Source organism: Lycium barbarum, chromosome 10 (assembly GCF_019175385.1).
Source record: "Lycium barbarum isolate Lr01 chromosome 10, ASM1917538v2, whole genome shotgun sequence".
Taxonomy (NCBI): domain Eukaryota; kingdom Viridiplantae; phylum Streptophyta; class Magnoliopsida; order Solanales; family Solanaceae; genus Lycium; species Lycium barbarum.
Window position 1 is genome coordinate 95,851,216 of NC_083346.1, and position 17,052 is coordinate 95,868,267.

General features: G+C 41.0%; 1 protein-coding gene and 1 non-coding gene across 2 annotated transcripts; one reads left to right on the forward strand and one right to left on the reverse strand.

Moving 5' to 3' along the window:
* Positions 1-1,083: 1,083 nt before the first annotated feature.
* On the reverse strand, positions 1,084-1,295 carry LOC132616241 (small nucleolar RNA U3). Its single transcript, XR_009573058.1, has one exon. It is a non-coding gene; the product is annotated as a small nucleolar RNA U3 (small nucleolar RNA).
* A 10,951-nt stretch (positions 1,296-12,246) lies between these two features.
* Positions 12,247-16,776, forward strand: LOC132614515 (transcription factor BHLH089-like). The gene is made up of 6 exons (XM_060328982.1): positions 12,247-12,740; positions 13,839-14,027; positions 14,195-14,260; positions 15,337-15,405; positions 15,480-15,548; positions 16,319-16,776. The coding sequence occupies exons 1-6, from the start codon at positions 12,522-12,524 to the stop codon at positions 16,445-16,447; spliced, it is 741 nt and encodes a 246-aa protein (XP_060184965.1). The 5' UTR covers positions 12,247-12,521; the 3' UTR covers positions 16,448-16,776.
* Positions 16,777-17,052: the final 276 nt, after the last annotated feature.

Here is a 17,052-nt window from a genome sequence, read left to right on the forward strand (position 1 = left end):
TTGGTGTTATTTCCCTGAAATTTGTGAGGTTCGCGAGAAATTAAAGTTTGGCGGATTCTTTAACCAAAATTTGGCAAAGAGAATAATCCTTAAAATGTCAAGGGGGATAGGGCTAAAGCCTATGGATTGAGGTAATATGGTGGATACCCGTTTGTGGTCAAACGAAGCTATATAGGCCGTCAATATACACTAAATTTCCTATCCCTATGGCGTGTGATAGTGTTTTGTAAGGTTGATTTTTACTCTTAATCCATAGCCAGTTGTGGGGGTGTGTTTGAGATGCACTTGATGGATTTACTAGAGCTTTACTCTTAATGTTTCCATAACCCGTTGTGGGGTGATATTGAGAAGCACTTAATGGATTCGCCGCTTGATATGAGAAAGGTTAAGCTTGCTCTTAATGGTTTTGTAGCCTTATGGTATTCTATGTTGAAGATAGACTTGATGGAATCACCTACGTGAGTGTAAAGGTTTGACCGCCTTTTATGAAAAACTTGAGCTGTTTTTCTAAAGCATTCATGAGACCCGGGGTTTGGTGTATGGCCATAAATGCACTTTGTTAGTATTGCGAAGTTTGCACGAAATTAAGGATATGGTATGTGTTGTGGGGGTCTCAACTTATGTCCATTCAGTTCAAGAGTACTTCACTTTGTGGATATTAGTTGTTGCCTCATTTCACTACATGTTAATTCAAATCAAAAGATATTGACACTTAAGTACATGTTCCTTTCTTTTGCCCAGAATTTGTTCTTACTCTTTATCTTTCCATTAGTGGGGGATTGTTGAAAATAACCTTGTGCAATGCAACGAATAAATAAATTATCCCCTCTCATACTCAATTCTCATTTAAAGGTTGAATTGATATTGATTTGAATAGCCATGTTAATGGCTCATTAAGGGGAAGTGCTCCTTAGCAAAGGATGTGGCACAGTGGATGGGTTGCTCATTAAGGGGAAGTGCTCCTTAGCAAAGGATGTGGCACAGTGGATGGGCTGCTCCTCCCTTAACCAGAGGTCTTAGGTTCAAGCTCTGGGTATGCAAAAATCTTTGGTAAGGAGTACTTCCCCTTACAAAGATATGAGGAGTCTGTCAGACAGCCACGAGACCATCTCAAGCCCGACGAACCAGGCTGAGAGCGATCGTCTACGGCTCCATCAACCAACGAGCAATGGTTGCTATTAATCACGCTATGATCTAATGGCCACAACTCATCCACCAAACTTGGTTTCATGTCTCCTTAGAACTCAAGGATAAGGTGGTACGAGCCTATAGAACAGATCCTGTTTAATGATTGATTTATTGGCTGGTTTAAATGGTCAGGTTAATAGCCATTAAGGTCTCTTAATGGTTGAGTTAATGGGTAATAAATCCTCTTTGAACCCTTCAGATTTTCAGCCTGTATAAATTCGCCTTCTTGGTGAATTACTTACACATAGAAAAGTCATCTCTTCTTTTCTTGGCAGTTCTTTCCTTCCAATTTCCGGGCAATTCAATTTGTGCAAACTCCAAACTTTCAGTCACTAGGACAAGTGTTTGGAAGTGTTGTGGAATCTTGGGGAGCAACCGGGCTACACAATTTGCACCGTAGTTGGTCCAAAATCTCTATCAAGGCAGTGGCTTGCCACGATGCAGCGGTGATCCGATAAGTTGATTTTATCCTTTTGTTCATTTTACTGATTAATATTGTTAACATTTCCAACACCTAGAAAATAGAACCTAACTCATAATTGTAATGTTTTTAACTACTAAGAGCCCCTTTGGGTTAACTTATTAAAAGTAGTTGGTACGGTATCAAGTGTTAAAAAATATTTTTAGATGTCAAAGTTGATTTTACGAAGAAACAGTTGCATGTTTTGATAAATAGAAACTAGTAATAGTAATGTATTTAGGTATAGTTTTAACACAGCTTATTAGCTCACAATCAATGGTGCACACCGAATTTTGCACGAGCCATATCGATTTAGAGGACTTGAATCGAAATGTGGTGATTCTAAAATTTTACTTTATGTCTCAAGTTGATATCACTTGTATTATTTTCATATGATATCGGGGACATTATATAGATATATAGTGTATGTATACCTACTAAAATCTAAAGAAACGCGAAAGCGGTACAGAGACTAGAATATTTAGGCAGAATTTTCTCTCTGCTTTTTAATTCACAATACGACCTCCTTATATACAAGTAAGTCATCGCCTAAAGTAACCCTGTTCTAATAGGACTACAATTCCTATATTACCATAATTATAAATTAACTCTATTCTAATAGGATTACAATTCTTATATTACCATAATTGTAAAGTAACCCTATTCTAATTGGACTACAATTCCTATAATACCCCTCAACTTGGAGCATGACGGTTCTGAATACCTAACTTGCCAAGTAAATGTTCATACTGCGATTTGTCCAACGCCTTCGTAAATACGTCAGCCAACTGCTCATCGGTTGGCATGTAGCTGGGGGATATATTACCGATTGAATCTCATCCCAGACATAATGACAGTCGACTTCAATATGTTTGGATCGTTCATGAAAGACTGGATTTCGGGCAATATACAATGCCGCTTCACAGTACACATTAACCGGATACTCATGTTCAACTCCTAAACTACACAAGATTCTTTTCGACCATTTCAATTCGCATACCATTATCGCCATTGACCGATATTTTGCCTCTGCGGAAGAACGGGAGACAATATGCTACTTCTTTGGCTTCCAAGACACTGACGAATTTCCAAGCTTGATAAACCACCGGGTAAGCAATCTTAGGGTAGTGGGCTTTTCTGCCTAGTCTGAGTCATACCATCCGTACACACGAAGGTCACAATCCTTCCTCATCACTATTCCTTGTCTCGGGTTCTTCTTCAAATAACACACCATCCAGAGAGCCGCGTTTAGTATGCTTCCTTCGGTTCCTGCATGAACTGAGATAGAACATGCATGCAATATGATAACTCCTGTCGGATGAAACAGAGATATATGAGTCTCCTGACTAATCGATGATATGGTTCCAGATCTAACAAATTGGCTCCACCAACCAGTGCCAAGTCGTGATTCTGTTCCATGAAAGTGCTGATGGCTTTAGTTCCCAACAATCCAGCCTCAGAGATTATGTCCAAGGCATACTTTAGTTGACACAGAAATATCCCGGCTGGACCCATGGCAACCTCAACTCCCATAAATATTTCATGGAACCCAATTCCTTATCGTGGAAACACTTGCGGAGGTAGTCTTTGAACTGGTCAATGACACTATGCTTGTTTCCAGAAATGATTAAGTCATCCACATAAACTAAAACAATGAGCTGCACACTATCCTGGTGTATAATGAAGAGAGATTAATCCGAATACGACTGTTTGAACTCATATTTAAGAAAAACGCTTGACAGCTTCACAAACCAACATTATGGAGCTTGTTTCAAATCGTAAAGATTGTATGTTCAAATGCAGGGTCAAATTAAGAAGTTTGACTCTCAAAAAGCAAAAAGTATCAAAAAAATTGGGACAGAGGGAGTAGAAAATAAGAGAAGATAAAAAAATAACAAATAGTTATTGAAAATTTTGAAAGGAATTTATTATATAAATGATGGAAGAGAATTTATTAATGTTAAGCTGGAGGTTTGGAGACAGACCCTGGAGTCTAAAGGGTTCAAGTTGCATAGAACCAAGAGAAAATACTTAGTTTAAGTTAAGTGGCATGATGCGTGAGGCTCACGTAGAAGTAAGGCTTGATACACATGTCATTCAAAAGAACGGAAGTTTAAAGTATTTTGGGTCTATTATTCAAGGTAATGGAGAGATTGACGATGATGTCACACATCATATTGATGCGGGTGGATGAAACGGAGGCTCGCATCCGGAGTCTTGTGTGATAAGAGGGTGACACCAAAACTCAAAGGCAAGTTCTACAAAGTGGTGGTTAGGCCAACTATGTTGTATATGGCAGAGTGTTGGCCAGCCAGCAACTCTCACTTTTAGAAGATGGAAATAGCGGAAATAAGGATGCAGCGGTGGATGTGTGGGCATACTAGAAGAGGTAAGATTAGAAATGAAGATATCCGGGACAAGGTGGGAGTGGCCTCGACGGAGGACAAGGTGTGAGAAGCGAGGCTGAGATGGTTCGAGCATGTAAATAGGAGATGCGTGGATGCCCTAGTGTGGAGGTGTGAGAGGTTTGGTATGGATGGCTTTAGGAGAGGTAGAGGTAGGCCTAAGAAATATTTCGGAGAGGTGATTAGACAGGACATGACGTAGTTGTAACTTACCTAGAACATAATCTTAGATAGAAGGTTGTGGAGGATACAAATTAGGGTAGAAGATTAGTAGGTAGTAGAACGTTGTCTCGGTTATCCTTCCTTACTTGTAGTCATAGTATTTCTTATGTTGTTCTTATCCTTCGATTTCTATTATTATTTACTGTCTCTTGTTCTTCACTTAGCATACCGTTTTGTTGTAGCTACTGCTCGTTTTTTCCCTATTTGACCTGCTTATTATTACTTTATCCTGAGCCTAATGTTTTAAAAGGCGTTTTTGAGGCGAGCCGTGCCAAAAATGCCTTGAGACGTACGTGCAGGGAGTAAATATCGTGAGGCGTACGCCCCAACCTTCCGGGCATAAGCCCAAATATTTTGGGCTTTCATTTGGGGTGGAAGCACTGAGAACGTTTTCAAATTTGAGCCAAAACAGCTTAATAAATCTTTTTTCAAAATGTTAAATATCCAAAAGTTAACTCATAGTAAATTCTCAAACTAAAAATATCAAAAAGTCAAAAACAAAAATCTAATTGTTTATCCTAATTTCATAATATTTTCTCTTTGTATTTTACGGAGTAACAAATACACGTTAGACCTTTTTATGCAAATTGCAAACTACAAAGCAAAGAGTTTTGTCCTCCAATTCTTACTATGCTTGCATTTTTTTTCTTTATGCTTTATTTCTTCAAAATCTTTTTAGCATTCTTCAATCTATCTTTTTCAAATTAGTTTTTAGTTTTAGAATTTATTTTGGTATCGCTCTAGTTTAGATAATGTTTTGAAGATTCTATTCTGGCTATTTGTATTATAATGAGTATTAATTTGTTATCTAGTTTAGATCTTAAATCAATAACTTTATATTATAGTCATTTTTATCTTTGAATTATTAGGATAGAGTATCATTTTTACAACTCTAATTGTTTGTCATAGTCATGTTATTGGTGTAATACATCTTTACGTTATTCACTTTTTCAAGATTTTTTAATGGTTCGTGCATATGTTATGTCATGGGTGGCTTTACCGCCATGCCCAATGACCCCTTGGTCGCACCCCATGGCCCCTGTGCCATGGACAACCTTGTGGTCTCGATCGCGCCAAGCGACAAGAACTCCTATGCTAATGTCGTCCCATCGTTTGCTCGTGACTGTGCCCACCAACCGGCAGTGCCCAAAGCGCCCGTCAGCAAGAAGCGCCCTCAACGATCGCCTACAGTCAACGCCCATGCGCCCATGCCAGGCAGCCTGCACGCAATGCCCGACCATTAGCGCCCCAGCGCTCCCGACAGCCAGCGCCCGCGCACGCACGACAGTGCCAGCGCCTCTGCGTGCACGGCAGTGCCATGATCCGAAGTGCTGCAATGGACCTGCTCTAGTTTAGGTCCCTTTTGATGTAAATATAGAGTAGTTTACTTCCTGTACTTGCATTATGATTCTCTAGCTTAGACACGTCAAGTCCTGTAACTTGGGTTTTTCTTTTTAAAGTATATATAGGGGGAATATAGTTGGTGAAATCAAAAAGCATTCAACTCTTCTGCAAAGGTTTTCTCTGCCCCTCGAACACCTCAGCTCTCTTGTAATTAAGTCTCTGTTAATACAAGCAAGCAATTTTTGTTTTCAATTCTTTCATTGTAATTTTTTTTGTCTCGGAACGGTTTTCCTACACGGCACTAATAATCTAGTCTAGCGTGTAGAGAGGACCTCAGGTTGGCGGATAATGATCACACGAAAGTCGGATTACTTAGCCTTACGTCGCCTTTCCAATCATCTCAGGAAGGCGCCGCGTAAAATTTGGTATCAGAGCCAAGTTTTGGATTGGCTAGCAAACGAGGGAAAAAGTTTTGATGGGTTTCATTGCCAGTTATGGTGAGGACTCAAGGGGAACACATTGCGGACCTCGAAGTAGCTGTCGATGGACTGATACAGTTGAATGATACTATGCCCGGTCTGAGGGCCAATATGGAGGAAAGAATAGGTGACTTGGACCGTAGGACGCAGACGACCAACACTAACATTGTACACATGAGTCGTGATTTTGAAGGAACACGACAAATTGTGGAGGTGTTGTGACAAGGAAGAGCTGAGGATGCAGCCAACATTGTTGCCATGCAACAAACTATTGATCAGTTGACAGGCCAGCTTAATATCTTTCAAGTGGCCTTAAATGGAGTGCTCCGTGGAGGAGGAAATCAAGGTGGGGGTGCTGGAAACCACGCACCTATGCCATAGAAAATCAAGATACCGAAGCTAAAGGCCTACTACGGTGCTCGGAATGCCAAAGAAGTTGAAAATTACATTTTTGACGGTGAACAGTACTTTGAGGTTGTGGGGGAGTTGGAGGAACCGAAGAAAGTAGCAATTGCTACCATGTATCTGCAAGGTGATGCTAAGCTTTGGTGGCGGGTAAAGTTTGAAGCCATCAGTGCTGGTGAAGAGAATTTAATGACATGGGAGTAACTGAAGGCGGCTATCCGTTTACGATTCGTTCCAGAAAATGTTCAGTACAATGCGCGCAGGGAGCTGCGCCAGACCAAGTCAGTTCGGGATTATGTACGTGAGTACTCCGCGCTCATGCTGAGTATTTGAGACATGAGTGAGAAATACAAGATTTTCACGTTCATGGAAGGACTAAAGCCTTATGCCCGCACAGAACTGCAAAGATAGCGAGTGGGCACTGTGACAAGGGCAATGCAAGCTGCTGAGTGTCTTGTTGACTACCAGGTGAAAGCTCGAAAGGACAAGCCACAACAACCTTCTCGAGGAGGAAACATAAGAGGGGGCCAACCCAACAACAGGGGTGGTCCTAATAGAAGTGGGGGAGATCGAGGATCAAACCATTCTAGGGCTTCTTCCTCTGGCAGCGTGAGTATTGCGTCTCTAAATAAAAATCATGGGAAAACGCCTTATGTTCCGAAGGGCGGATGCTACGAGTGCGGTGGGACACACATGAGGGTTGAGTGTCCTCAAGTTCGAAAGTTGAATGCTGCCCAACAGAGCCAGGCAGAGGAGGAGATTGAGGAATGAGAGGAAGAGGAACCTATGGGTGCCTTCACTCAGTTTCTTAATTCTATATACCAGGAAGAAGGCGATTTTAGTGCCAGCCTTCGAAAGAAGAAAGATCCTGTCTCGAGTACTGCAAAGAAACCACAAAAGGAGAAACTCAAACACTATGTTGGCAAAAACAAGACGTTAATGTTCGTTGATATGCGAGTAAATGGCAAGCTTGTTAAGGCCATGGTGGACACAGGTGTAACCCACAACTATCTAGCTTTCACTGAGGTGAGTATTTTGGTCTCGTCGTGGAGAAAGGCCGGGGTCGTGTTAAGGCAATCAAATCTCTACTTATACCGGTTGGAGGAGCGTTAAAGGGAGTGTCGTTTAAGTTGAGTTCTCTGGAAGGCAAGATGAATATGTCCATAGTCATCATGGATGGTTTCAAGCTTATACTGGGATTGGAATTTATGAAGGAAAATTATGTCATCCCACTGCTATTTGCGGATGCACTGTTGGTGTTGGAAATAAATGGGGCCAAGACTTGTCTCATCCCTGCACTACCAGGAAAAATAAAGGACATGAATATATCAGCATTTCAACTGGACAAGGGAGTTAAGAGACAAGAACACACTTTTTTGGCTACCTTGTGTATTGAGGATATTAAGTGTTCTTCTGGTCCTATGCCTACGGCTGTGAAGAAGCTCTTGAAGGTGTTTAAAGATGTGATGCCACAGAAGCTGACAAATTGCTTGGCGCCAAGGAGAAATGTGGATCATGAGCTCGACCTGGTGCCGGGTGCGAAGCCACCTGCTCGCGCACCTTAAAGAATGTCATAACCTGAGCTCACCGAGCTTCGGAGGCAAATGACGGAAATGTTGGACTCAGGGATTATAGTGCCATCGAAGTCTTCTTATGGTTCACCAGTTTTGTTCCAAAAGAAGAATGATGGTACCTTAAGGCTCTGTTTGATTATCGGGCCCTGTAGAAGATCACAGTGAAGAATAAGTACCCTATCCCGCTGATGGTGGATCTGTTCGACAAGTTGGGTTGTGCAATGGTGTTTAGTAAGATTGATCTTAAGACAGGGTATTGCCAAGTAAGGATTGCCGAGGGTGATGAACAGAAAATGACCTGGATGACACGATACGAGTCGTATGACTTCTTGGTCATGCCATTTGGCTTGACGAATGCTTCAGCCACGTTTTGCACTTTGATGAACCAGGTCTTCCGAGAATATATAGACGATTTTGTGGTGGTCTACCTGGATGACATTGTAATTTATAGCAAGACCCTGGCGGAACATCTTGGGCATCTGCGAAAGATGTTGGCTCGGCTAAGGGAGCACGAATTGTATGTGAAGCTGTCTAAGTGCTCCTTTGCTCAGAAACAGATTGACTTTCTTGGTCACGTCATCGAGGAGGGGCGGATCAAGATGGACCAACAGAAAATCGAGGTGATTGCAGACTGGCGACCGCCCAAGGATATTCACGACCTGAGTTCATTCATTGGTTTGTGCAACTTCTACCGCCGGTTCATGAAAGCTTACTCGCTGATTGATGTGTTGATGACAGAACTTTTGAAGAAGGTCACGCCGTGGGATTGGTCTCCCAGGCGCCAGAAAGCCTTTGATACGCTGAAAAAGGCTATGTCTAGTAGCCCAGTCCTGGCCCTTCCTGATTTGGCCAGGCCTTTTGAAGTACAGACTGATGCATCAGACTTCGCCTTGGGTGGGGTGCTATTATAGGATGGGCACCCTGTTGCTTATGAGAGACGGAAACTAAAGGGTGCAGAGTGTTGCTATGCTGTCCATGAGAAAGAATTATTGGCTGTCGTCCATTGTCTACGCCTTTGGAGGCACTACTTGTTGGGGACCCTGTTCGTTGTAAAGATGGACAACACGGCTGTCAGTCATTTCATGACCCAGCCAAAGCTGAACGGGCGACAGGCCAGATGGCAAGAACTTCTCGCAGAGTTAAACTTTAACTTGGAGTACAAAAGCGGAAAGACCAACCAGGTTGCTGATGCGCTGAGTCGAAGGGCTGACTTAGCGTCGGTGTGTTTACTCGCCGCCCTTAGGGGAAGCAAATTTTCCACCCCAATAAAGGATCAGATAAGGGAGTGGCTCCCTAAAGACCCTGCTGCTTAACATTTGATTAGCCTTGCGGAGCAGGGAAAAACTTGCCAGTTTTATATGGAAGATGGGTTTCTCAGAGTGAAAGGGAACCGTCTTTATGTTCCTAAGGGAGGCGACTTGCGGAGGTTCCTTCTGAAGGAATGCCACGATACTCTTTGGACGGGTCATCTGAGAGAGGAAAGGACCATGGCGCTGCTGCGTCATGCTTATTATTGGCCCCAGATGACAGACGATGTTGCTCAATATGTGAGGACTTTTTTGGTGTGTCAGAAAGACAAGTTCGATCGCTTAACTCGAGCGGGTTTGCTGCAGCCTCTACCTGTCCCAAAGAGGCCTTGGGAAAGTGTCTCGCTGGATTTTATCACCGGTTTGCCCAAGGTCGGAGATCTGACCACAATTCTTGTTGTGGTGGATCGGTTTTCTAAATATGTTGCAATCATTGCAGCCCCTAAATATGTTTCAGCTGAAGAGACGACTCGACTCTTCTTCGCTCACATTGTCAAATATTGGGGTCTGCCTAGGGATATTGTTAGTGATCGCGATTCTCGCTTCACTAGCAACTTTTGGACCCATCTCTTCAAGTGCATGGGCTCCAAGTTGAGTCACAGTTCGAGTTTTCATCCTCAATCTGATGGCCAGACGGAACGATTCAATGGCATGCTGGAGGAATATCTTCGTTACTTTGTGACTGGTTCTCAGAGGAATTGGGTGAAGCTCTTGGATGCTACTCAGTTGTGTTTCAATGCCCAAGAGAGCTCGAGTACTAACAAGGGCGCTTTTGAAATTGTTACTGGGCAGCAACCACTCCTCCCACATACTGTTGATGCCCCAAATGTGTCTAAATCTCCTAGAGCTGCTAGCTTATCTAAGGAATGGAAGCAGAATCTAGAGATAGTGCGCAGCTATCTTGAGAAAGCTCAGAAGCGGATGAAGAAACATGCTGATCAGAATCGCCATTTTGTGGAGTATCAAGTCGGTCACAAAGTGATAGTGAAAATCCCAAAGTGGTACCTATTTGAGGGGACTAATGACCCCCGCCTGTTGTAAAAATATATTGGACCTTTGTCCATTGGGAAACGCATTGGGGAAATGGCTTACTGTGTTAATGTCCCAGCTTGGCGGAAGATCCATCCTGTTTTCCATGTTAGTCTGTTGAAACCTTTTCAAGAAGACAAGGATGATCCCTCAAGGAGCCAGCTCACAATACCCGGTATTCGGGCAAACAAAATACTCGAAATAAGAGTTGTAGAAGCTATACTTGATGATCGGGTGATTCATGCATCACAGAAAAACCATCAAGAGTTCCTGGTGGAATGGATAGGATGCGATGCTGAGGAGAACACATGGGAAAGGGTGAAAGACTTGAAAGCCTTCCAGGATTTGATTGTTGATTACCTTGCAAGGAAGGCTCTGAGGACGTCGCCAAATCAGGTGGGGGAGAATTTCATGGGTGGCTTTACTGCCATGCCCAATGACCCCTTGGTCGTACCCCATGGCCCCTGTGCCATGGACAACTTCGTGGTCTCGGTCACGCCAAGCGACAAGAACGCCTATGCTAATGTCGCCCCATCGTTTGCTCGTGACCGTGCCCACCAGCCGGTAGTGCCCAAAGTGCCCGTCAGCAAGCAGCGCCCTCAATGCTCGCCTACAGTCAGTGCCCATGCTAGGCAGCACGCACCAGTGCCCGACCGTCAGCGCCCCAGCGCCCGCGTGCGCATGATAGTGCCAGCGCCCCTACGCGCACGACAGTGACATGATCCAAAGTGCTGCAATGGACCTGCTCTAGTTTAGGTCTCTTTTGATGTAAATATAGAGTAGTTTACTTCCTGTACTTGCATTATGATTCTCTAGCTTAGAGCCTGTTTGGATGGGCTTATGCCTATAAGCTGTTTGCAGTTTATAAGCTAAAAAAAAATAAGTTGGGGTAGTCTAACTTATTTTTTTTTTGGCTTATAAGCTGTTTTCAGCTTATAAGCTGCTTTAGATAAGCTAAGTCAAATAGGCCCAATTATTTTTTTGAGCTTATTTTAAGCACAAAATGACTTTAAGCTGGCCAGCCAAACACTCAAAAAAGCTGAAAACAGCTTATAAGCAACTTATAAGCCAATCCAAACGGGCTATTAGTCATGTCTAGTCATGTAACTTAGGTTTTTCTTTTTAAAGTATATATAGGGGGGATATAGTCGGTGAAATCAAAAAGCATTCAATTCTTCTGCAAAAGTGTTCTCTCCCCCTCGAACACCCCAGCTCTCTTGTAATCAAGTCTCTGTTAATACAAGCAAACAATTTCTGTTTTCAATTCTCTCATTGCAATTTGTTGTCTCGGAACGATTTTCCTACACGGCACTGACAATCTAGTCTAGCGTGTAGAGGGGACCCCAGGTTGGCGAATAGTGATCACACGAAAAGTCGGATTACTTAGTCTTACGTCGCCCTTCCAATCATCTCAGGAAGGCGTCGTGTAACAGTTAGCATGTTAATAATAGATATATACATTTTTCTATTAATTTTGTTATGTTAATATTTTTTTATATATAATTTTGATTGTTTATTTTATTAGTTTATAAAATATTAAAAATTAAATATTCATGAGGCTTACGCCTCGTGCCTTGGGACTTACGTCCTGTCAAGACATATGTAAAACGTCTCGCCTTACACACACATTTTTCAAAACACTGCCTGTGCCGAGGGTCAATCGGAAGTAGTCTCTCAACCTACCAAGATAAGGAAAAAAATCTTGCATTACACTTTACCAACTTGGGACCCCCTTATGGGATTTCAGTAGGTATGTGGTTGATGAAAGAGAATGGAGTGAGGTATGAGTAAACACGTGAGTTGGCAAACACTGGGGGATTAAGTACCTCCCATAATAAACCTCATTCGAAGTCACTTCTATTTCAACTCCCGAGACACTCTCTCTCTCTCTGTCAAACAGTGAATAGAATAGTGGTGGTGGTCAGTGTAGGTACACAGTACGCACCCAACAACCTCCACTCTCACTCTCTAAACAGATCTCGCTCAGACACACACTGCCCTTTAACTGTGTTCCTCTTGTTCCCCGCTCATTCATTAATATGTGATTGACACTACATTGCATTAGTATTAGCATTATTTCTCTGGATCCAACAGGGTACATTGCAATAATGAATGAAGCTAGAGCGTTTCAAACTAATACGCCATTTAATTTGGCGGAGATCTGGCCGTTTACGATCAATGCTGCACCGCCTTATGGTTTCAGTAATCAAGAGCATATTCCGATGAATGATGATCCGATGGTTGTCGACCTCAGAACAAATAGGAAGCGACGCGAGGATGACAATGAATCTGCTAAAGGAGTTTCTACTAGTGGCAATAATGCCTTGGTACATTCTTATCCATATTATTACCTAACCTTTTTTATTGCATACCTGTGGTAACTACAGTAGTTTTTATTTACTCTTTATTCATTCTTCAGTTACTTGATTTCTTCACCTTTCTTTTGAGTTGATTTGTCATACGTTTACTCAGAAAGAATCAACAAGAAATGTGACTTTCTGAAATACCCTCTCTATCCCAATTTATGTGATATAATTTGGATATCCAGAGTCAAACAAGATATCTTTTAACGGCAATTTATTCATTCGCCTTTTGAATATTATAAATTGTTAATTATTGTGACTTATACTACTTTTCTAAATATGTAATTTTTTTTTTTAAAACTTAAAGATATGTATGTATGAATTCACGGTCAAAATAAAAAAATTTGAGTCTCGAAATCTGGATAGTATCACATAAATTGAGACAGCCAGACCAATAGCTATTAGTTGAGTGATCATATGAGAAATCAACCTCCCTTCTTTTAGGTCATTAATTTGACTAAACAATAAATTTTGTAATATTGGAATGACATGGACCCGAATAGAGCGGAATGGAGAAAAGATTTGTACAGTCAATCCTAACTAATTTGGGATTGAGGTAATTGATTCATTTTAAAGATAATTCTGGTAAGTACATTTACTATCCAATTGGCTATGCAGTCTATCTATCGGAGCTTCTATTATTTATTTAGCTGATTGATCTGCTATGTGCAAAAAGCAGATGAAGACTGAATAGTAGGGGTTGATATTTAAGGTGGTCACTCAGCTAATAGTTATTATCTCATAAAGTCATTTTTCTTCTTGATTCCAATCTCCTTCAACAAAAAAAGTGACTTCCTGAGATAATAACTATTAGTTGAGTGATCATTTGAGAAATCAACATTTATTATTGATCTTTCCTGTTTTATGGTGCATTATTGTTTCGGCTTGTATTAGTTAGAGCGGACCTTGTTTGCAATTGATTTATGTTGATCATTCTATCTGATTCCTCTTTGTTATGGGATCATCAGATTCTGGATAAGAATTCTGGGGTGATGTTGGTATCTAAATCTTGTCATCTTTATTATTCTTACAACTGTTAATATTTTCTGATGACTCGAGCAGAGTGAATCTGATAGTAAGCGGCTGAAGGCCACGGGATCAAATGAGAATCGGGAATCAGGAGGTGATGGGGAAGGGAATTCAGGAAAATCTGCAGATCAACCTGGAAAGACAGCTGAGCCATCTAAGGATTACATTCATGTGCGAGCAAGGAGAGGTCAAGCTACCGATAGTCACAGCCTAGCAGAAAGAGTAATACTTTCTAATTATTTTCATCTACTCATCACCTTTACTCCTTAACTCAAAAATAAGTCTTCCAAATGCAATATGGGATTCTGTGGAAAAGCCAAAATTAGGTATTAGGTGATGGTTGTATATGAGCAATAAGGAATTGGCTGATTGGACTATTTGGTTTGCAGGCCAGGAGAGAAAAGATCAGTGAGAGGATGAAAATCCTACAAGACTTAGTTCCTGGCTGTAACAAGGTATACTATTTTTTCTATATCTTTCTACTGTTGAAAAATCTGAAGCAACCTCATTCTGATCAACTGCTTTTCCATTTGTTCTTTTGTTAGTTGTTAGATGAATCCGAGAATGAATAATAAAAAACATTGAATTTCTAATACCTCCATGATTGATACACCTTCTGGTGGTTTTGGACCGCACTACAGAGTTGTCCCTATTTTTTGGTTGAGATGATAGGATTGAGTTTCACTGGAAAATTGCACTAAAGTTCAAATTAGGTCGATGTTGGGCTCCTCAGTTGATGTCTCAGTGACATCAACTTCAATTTGTGTCCGCCATCCTTGTGCAAGGGTCATGCTCTGTATCTTTCCAACTTTATTGGATGTGTCTTTTGGGACCAGTGACATCAACTTTGATAAATAAGATAGTAGTTAGAAAATTTCATAGAGAGTTCCCCTGCAAGCAAAGCCTTGGAACTTGTCACTATGAAGTATGATCAGCTCTTTAATTTGTTGAAAATTGAGTTAAGTGGACGCAAAAGGCTATCTGTTTGAACTACTTGTTTAAGCAACATCATGTAGGTTTCATCATATTGTTCCATGCCGAAGGTCTTTACCTGGTCGCCTAATTGACCTCAGAACCGTATCATCCTTCTTGCCAGCAGATTGCTCTCCTGCATTTGTTGGTGTTTAAAGAAAACTCTAACTCTACATGCATTGTTCCATTGGTCAGGAACATATAGTGTAATGGACTTAATGTCTCTAAATTACCTGCATTCCAGCTACATCATTGGTGCTTGAGGGTGCTATTTTAACATCTAATTCCTTCAGGAACATATAGAGGAATGAATTAAAAATAAAATAATATATATATATATATATATATATATATATATATATATATATATAGAGGAATGAACCTAATGTCTCCAAAGCTACGTGCATTCTAGCCCCATCACTGGTCCTAGGATGGTGGAGATTTCAGACCTTAGTTCTCTTCACATAGATTAACATCAAAATGTGAATTCGATTCCATTATATGTAACATTTACGTCTGAATGCAATGGGAAAATCAGTTTGATGTTGTTTGGTTACAGGTTATTGGAAAAGCTCTCGTCCTTGATGAGATAATCAATTATGTCCAATCATTACAACGCCAAGTTGAGGTATGCTTTCCACCTATCTTGTTGCAGTGTTCTAGTTGAGACTTCTATACTAACTTTTTTTCTTGAAACCTCAGTTCCTATCAATGAAGCTCGAAGCAGTTAATACAAGATCCCCAAGCATCGAAGGAATCCCTACTAAAGACGTAAGTGTAGTATGAAAAAATCTTTCCAGTTGAATTCATTTCTTGGTTGTGCATGTTGACCAACTGGTAATTTGCATTCGTGACAATGTTAAACATGTCTTATATGGAAACTGCACATAAAATCTTGTTTGTCAAGCACTGTTAACTCCACTAGAACCTCATCTACCTTTTAGCTTACTGATATAACTGTATGCCCTTATTTGGTGTCTGGAGAAGTAGGAGGCATAGTGGCCTTGTGCTCACATCTAGCAAGTGGTCACCTCTGACTTCTTAGTCTGGCTTGGCAGTAGCTCCTTGAGATATAATTAGTGATTATTCTGAGACTTGGCTGAAATTTTATTGATGAATGATTTTAATGTTATGGATACTTATAGCAATTTGAACATAGAACTGTAGCGGTGAACAGTTTCGATAAACTATTGCAGTTGTTCAGGTCTCTCTGAGCTTATGTTTTAAACTTGGATGTCTCTCTTATTGGCATCTCGCTTTACAAATTATAGCTTACTTTGAAGATAAGCAAGAGTGCAGTGAGTGTGTATAAGAGGTACCCACAACATGACGTTGAAATTTAGCTCCTGATAAATTTAAGGTGTAAAAAACCAAAGTAAAAGCTGTAAAGAGAAAATAATATATATTCTAAGATGCCAAAGAGGAGAATACATTCCCTGATTTCAAAAAGTAAGAAGCACTAAGAATTGTATTGGGAAGTGTATTCCTCCTCAAATTTCATTCTTAGACGAATTCATAACGTAGTGCTTTGGTTTTTCCAGTTCGGGCAGCAAGCATACGAGACAAACGGTATGGCATATGGTTCACAAGGTACAAGGGAATATGCCGGGGGAACATCACCAGGTTGGTTGCATATGCAGATTGGTGGTGGATTTGAAAGAACAACATAAAGTAAATAATCGGCATCAAAGGCTAATAAATTCTTAGGAGGCTCATGCTTCCTCCAGGAACTGCCAAAATATATAACATTTCCTTGTTTAAAGATAGCTTGTTTCTGATCAGGCACAGAGTTGTTGTACGTCTTTAGGACACCAAGAACCTAATCACTATCCCCTTGTGCAATGAACACAAAAACTGTCTTTCTATAGTGTAACAGACAGAATATTCTCTTTCACGGCAACTGAGCAAAGTTGCTAAATGTACACTGGTGAGAATGCCTATTTGACATGGTTAGTAAGGTATATCAAGAAGCTGAAATCTGTGCCTGTTGTTCCAAAAAGCATTGATGTGTACTGCTTTTTTTTTTTTTTTTTGGCCAAAACTATCACAACTAGAATATATGAACCTTGGGCAGTGCAAAGAATATTTATTAGTGCTGCGACCACGAGTATAAATAGCTCAGATTATAAGTCGTGTGTCCAGGCTCATTACTCTTCATTATAGAAGATTTTCCAAGCACGGGAATAAGGCCATTGAAGTGCGATGAGCTCGATCCAGAAGGTGACAGCAGGGGGTTTCGAACTTGAGACCTCCATTATGAAAGTCCTATGCTCAA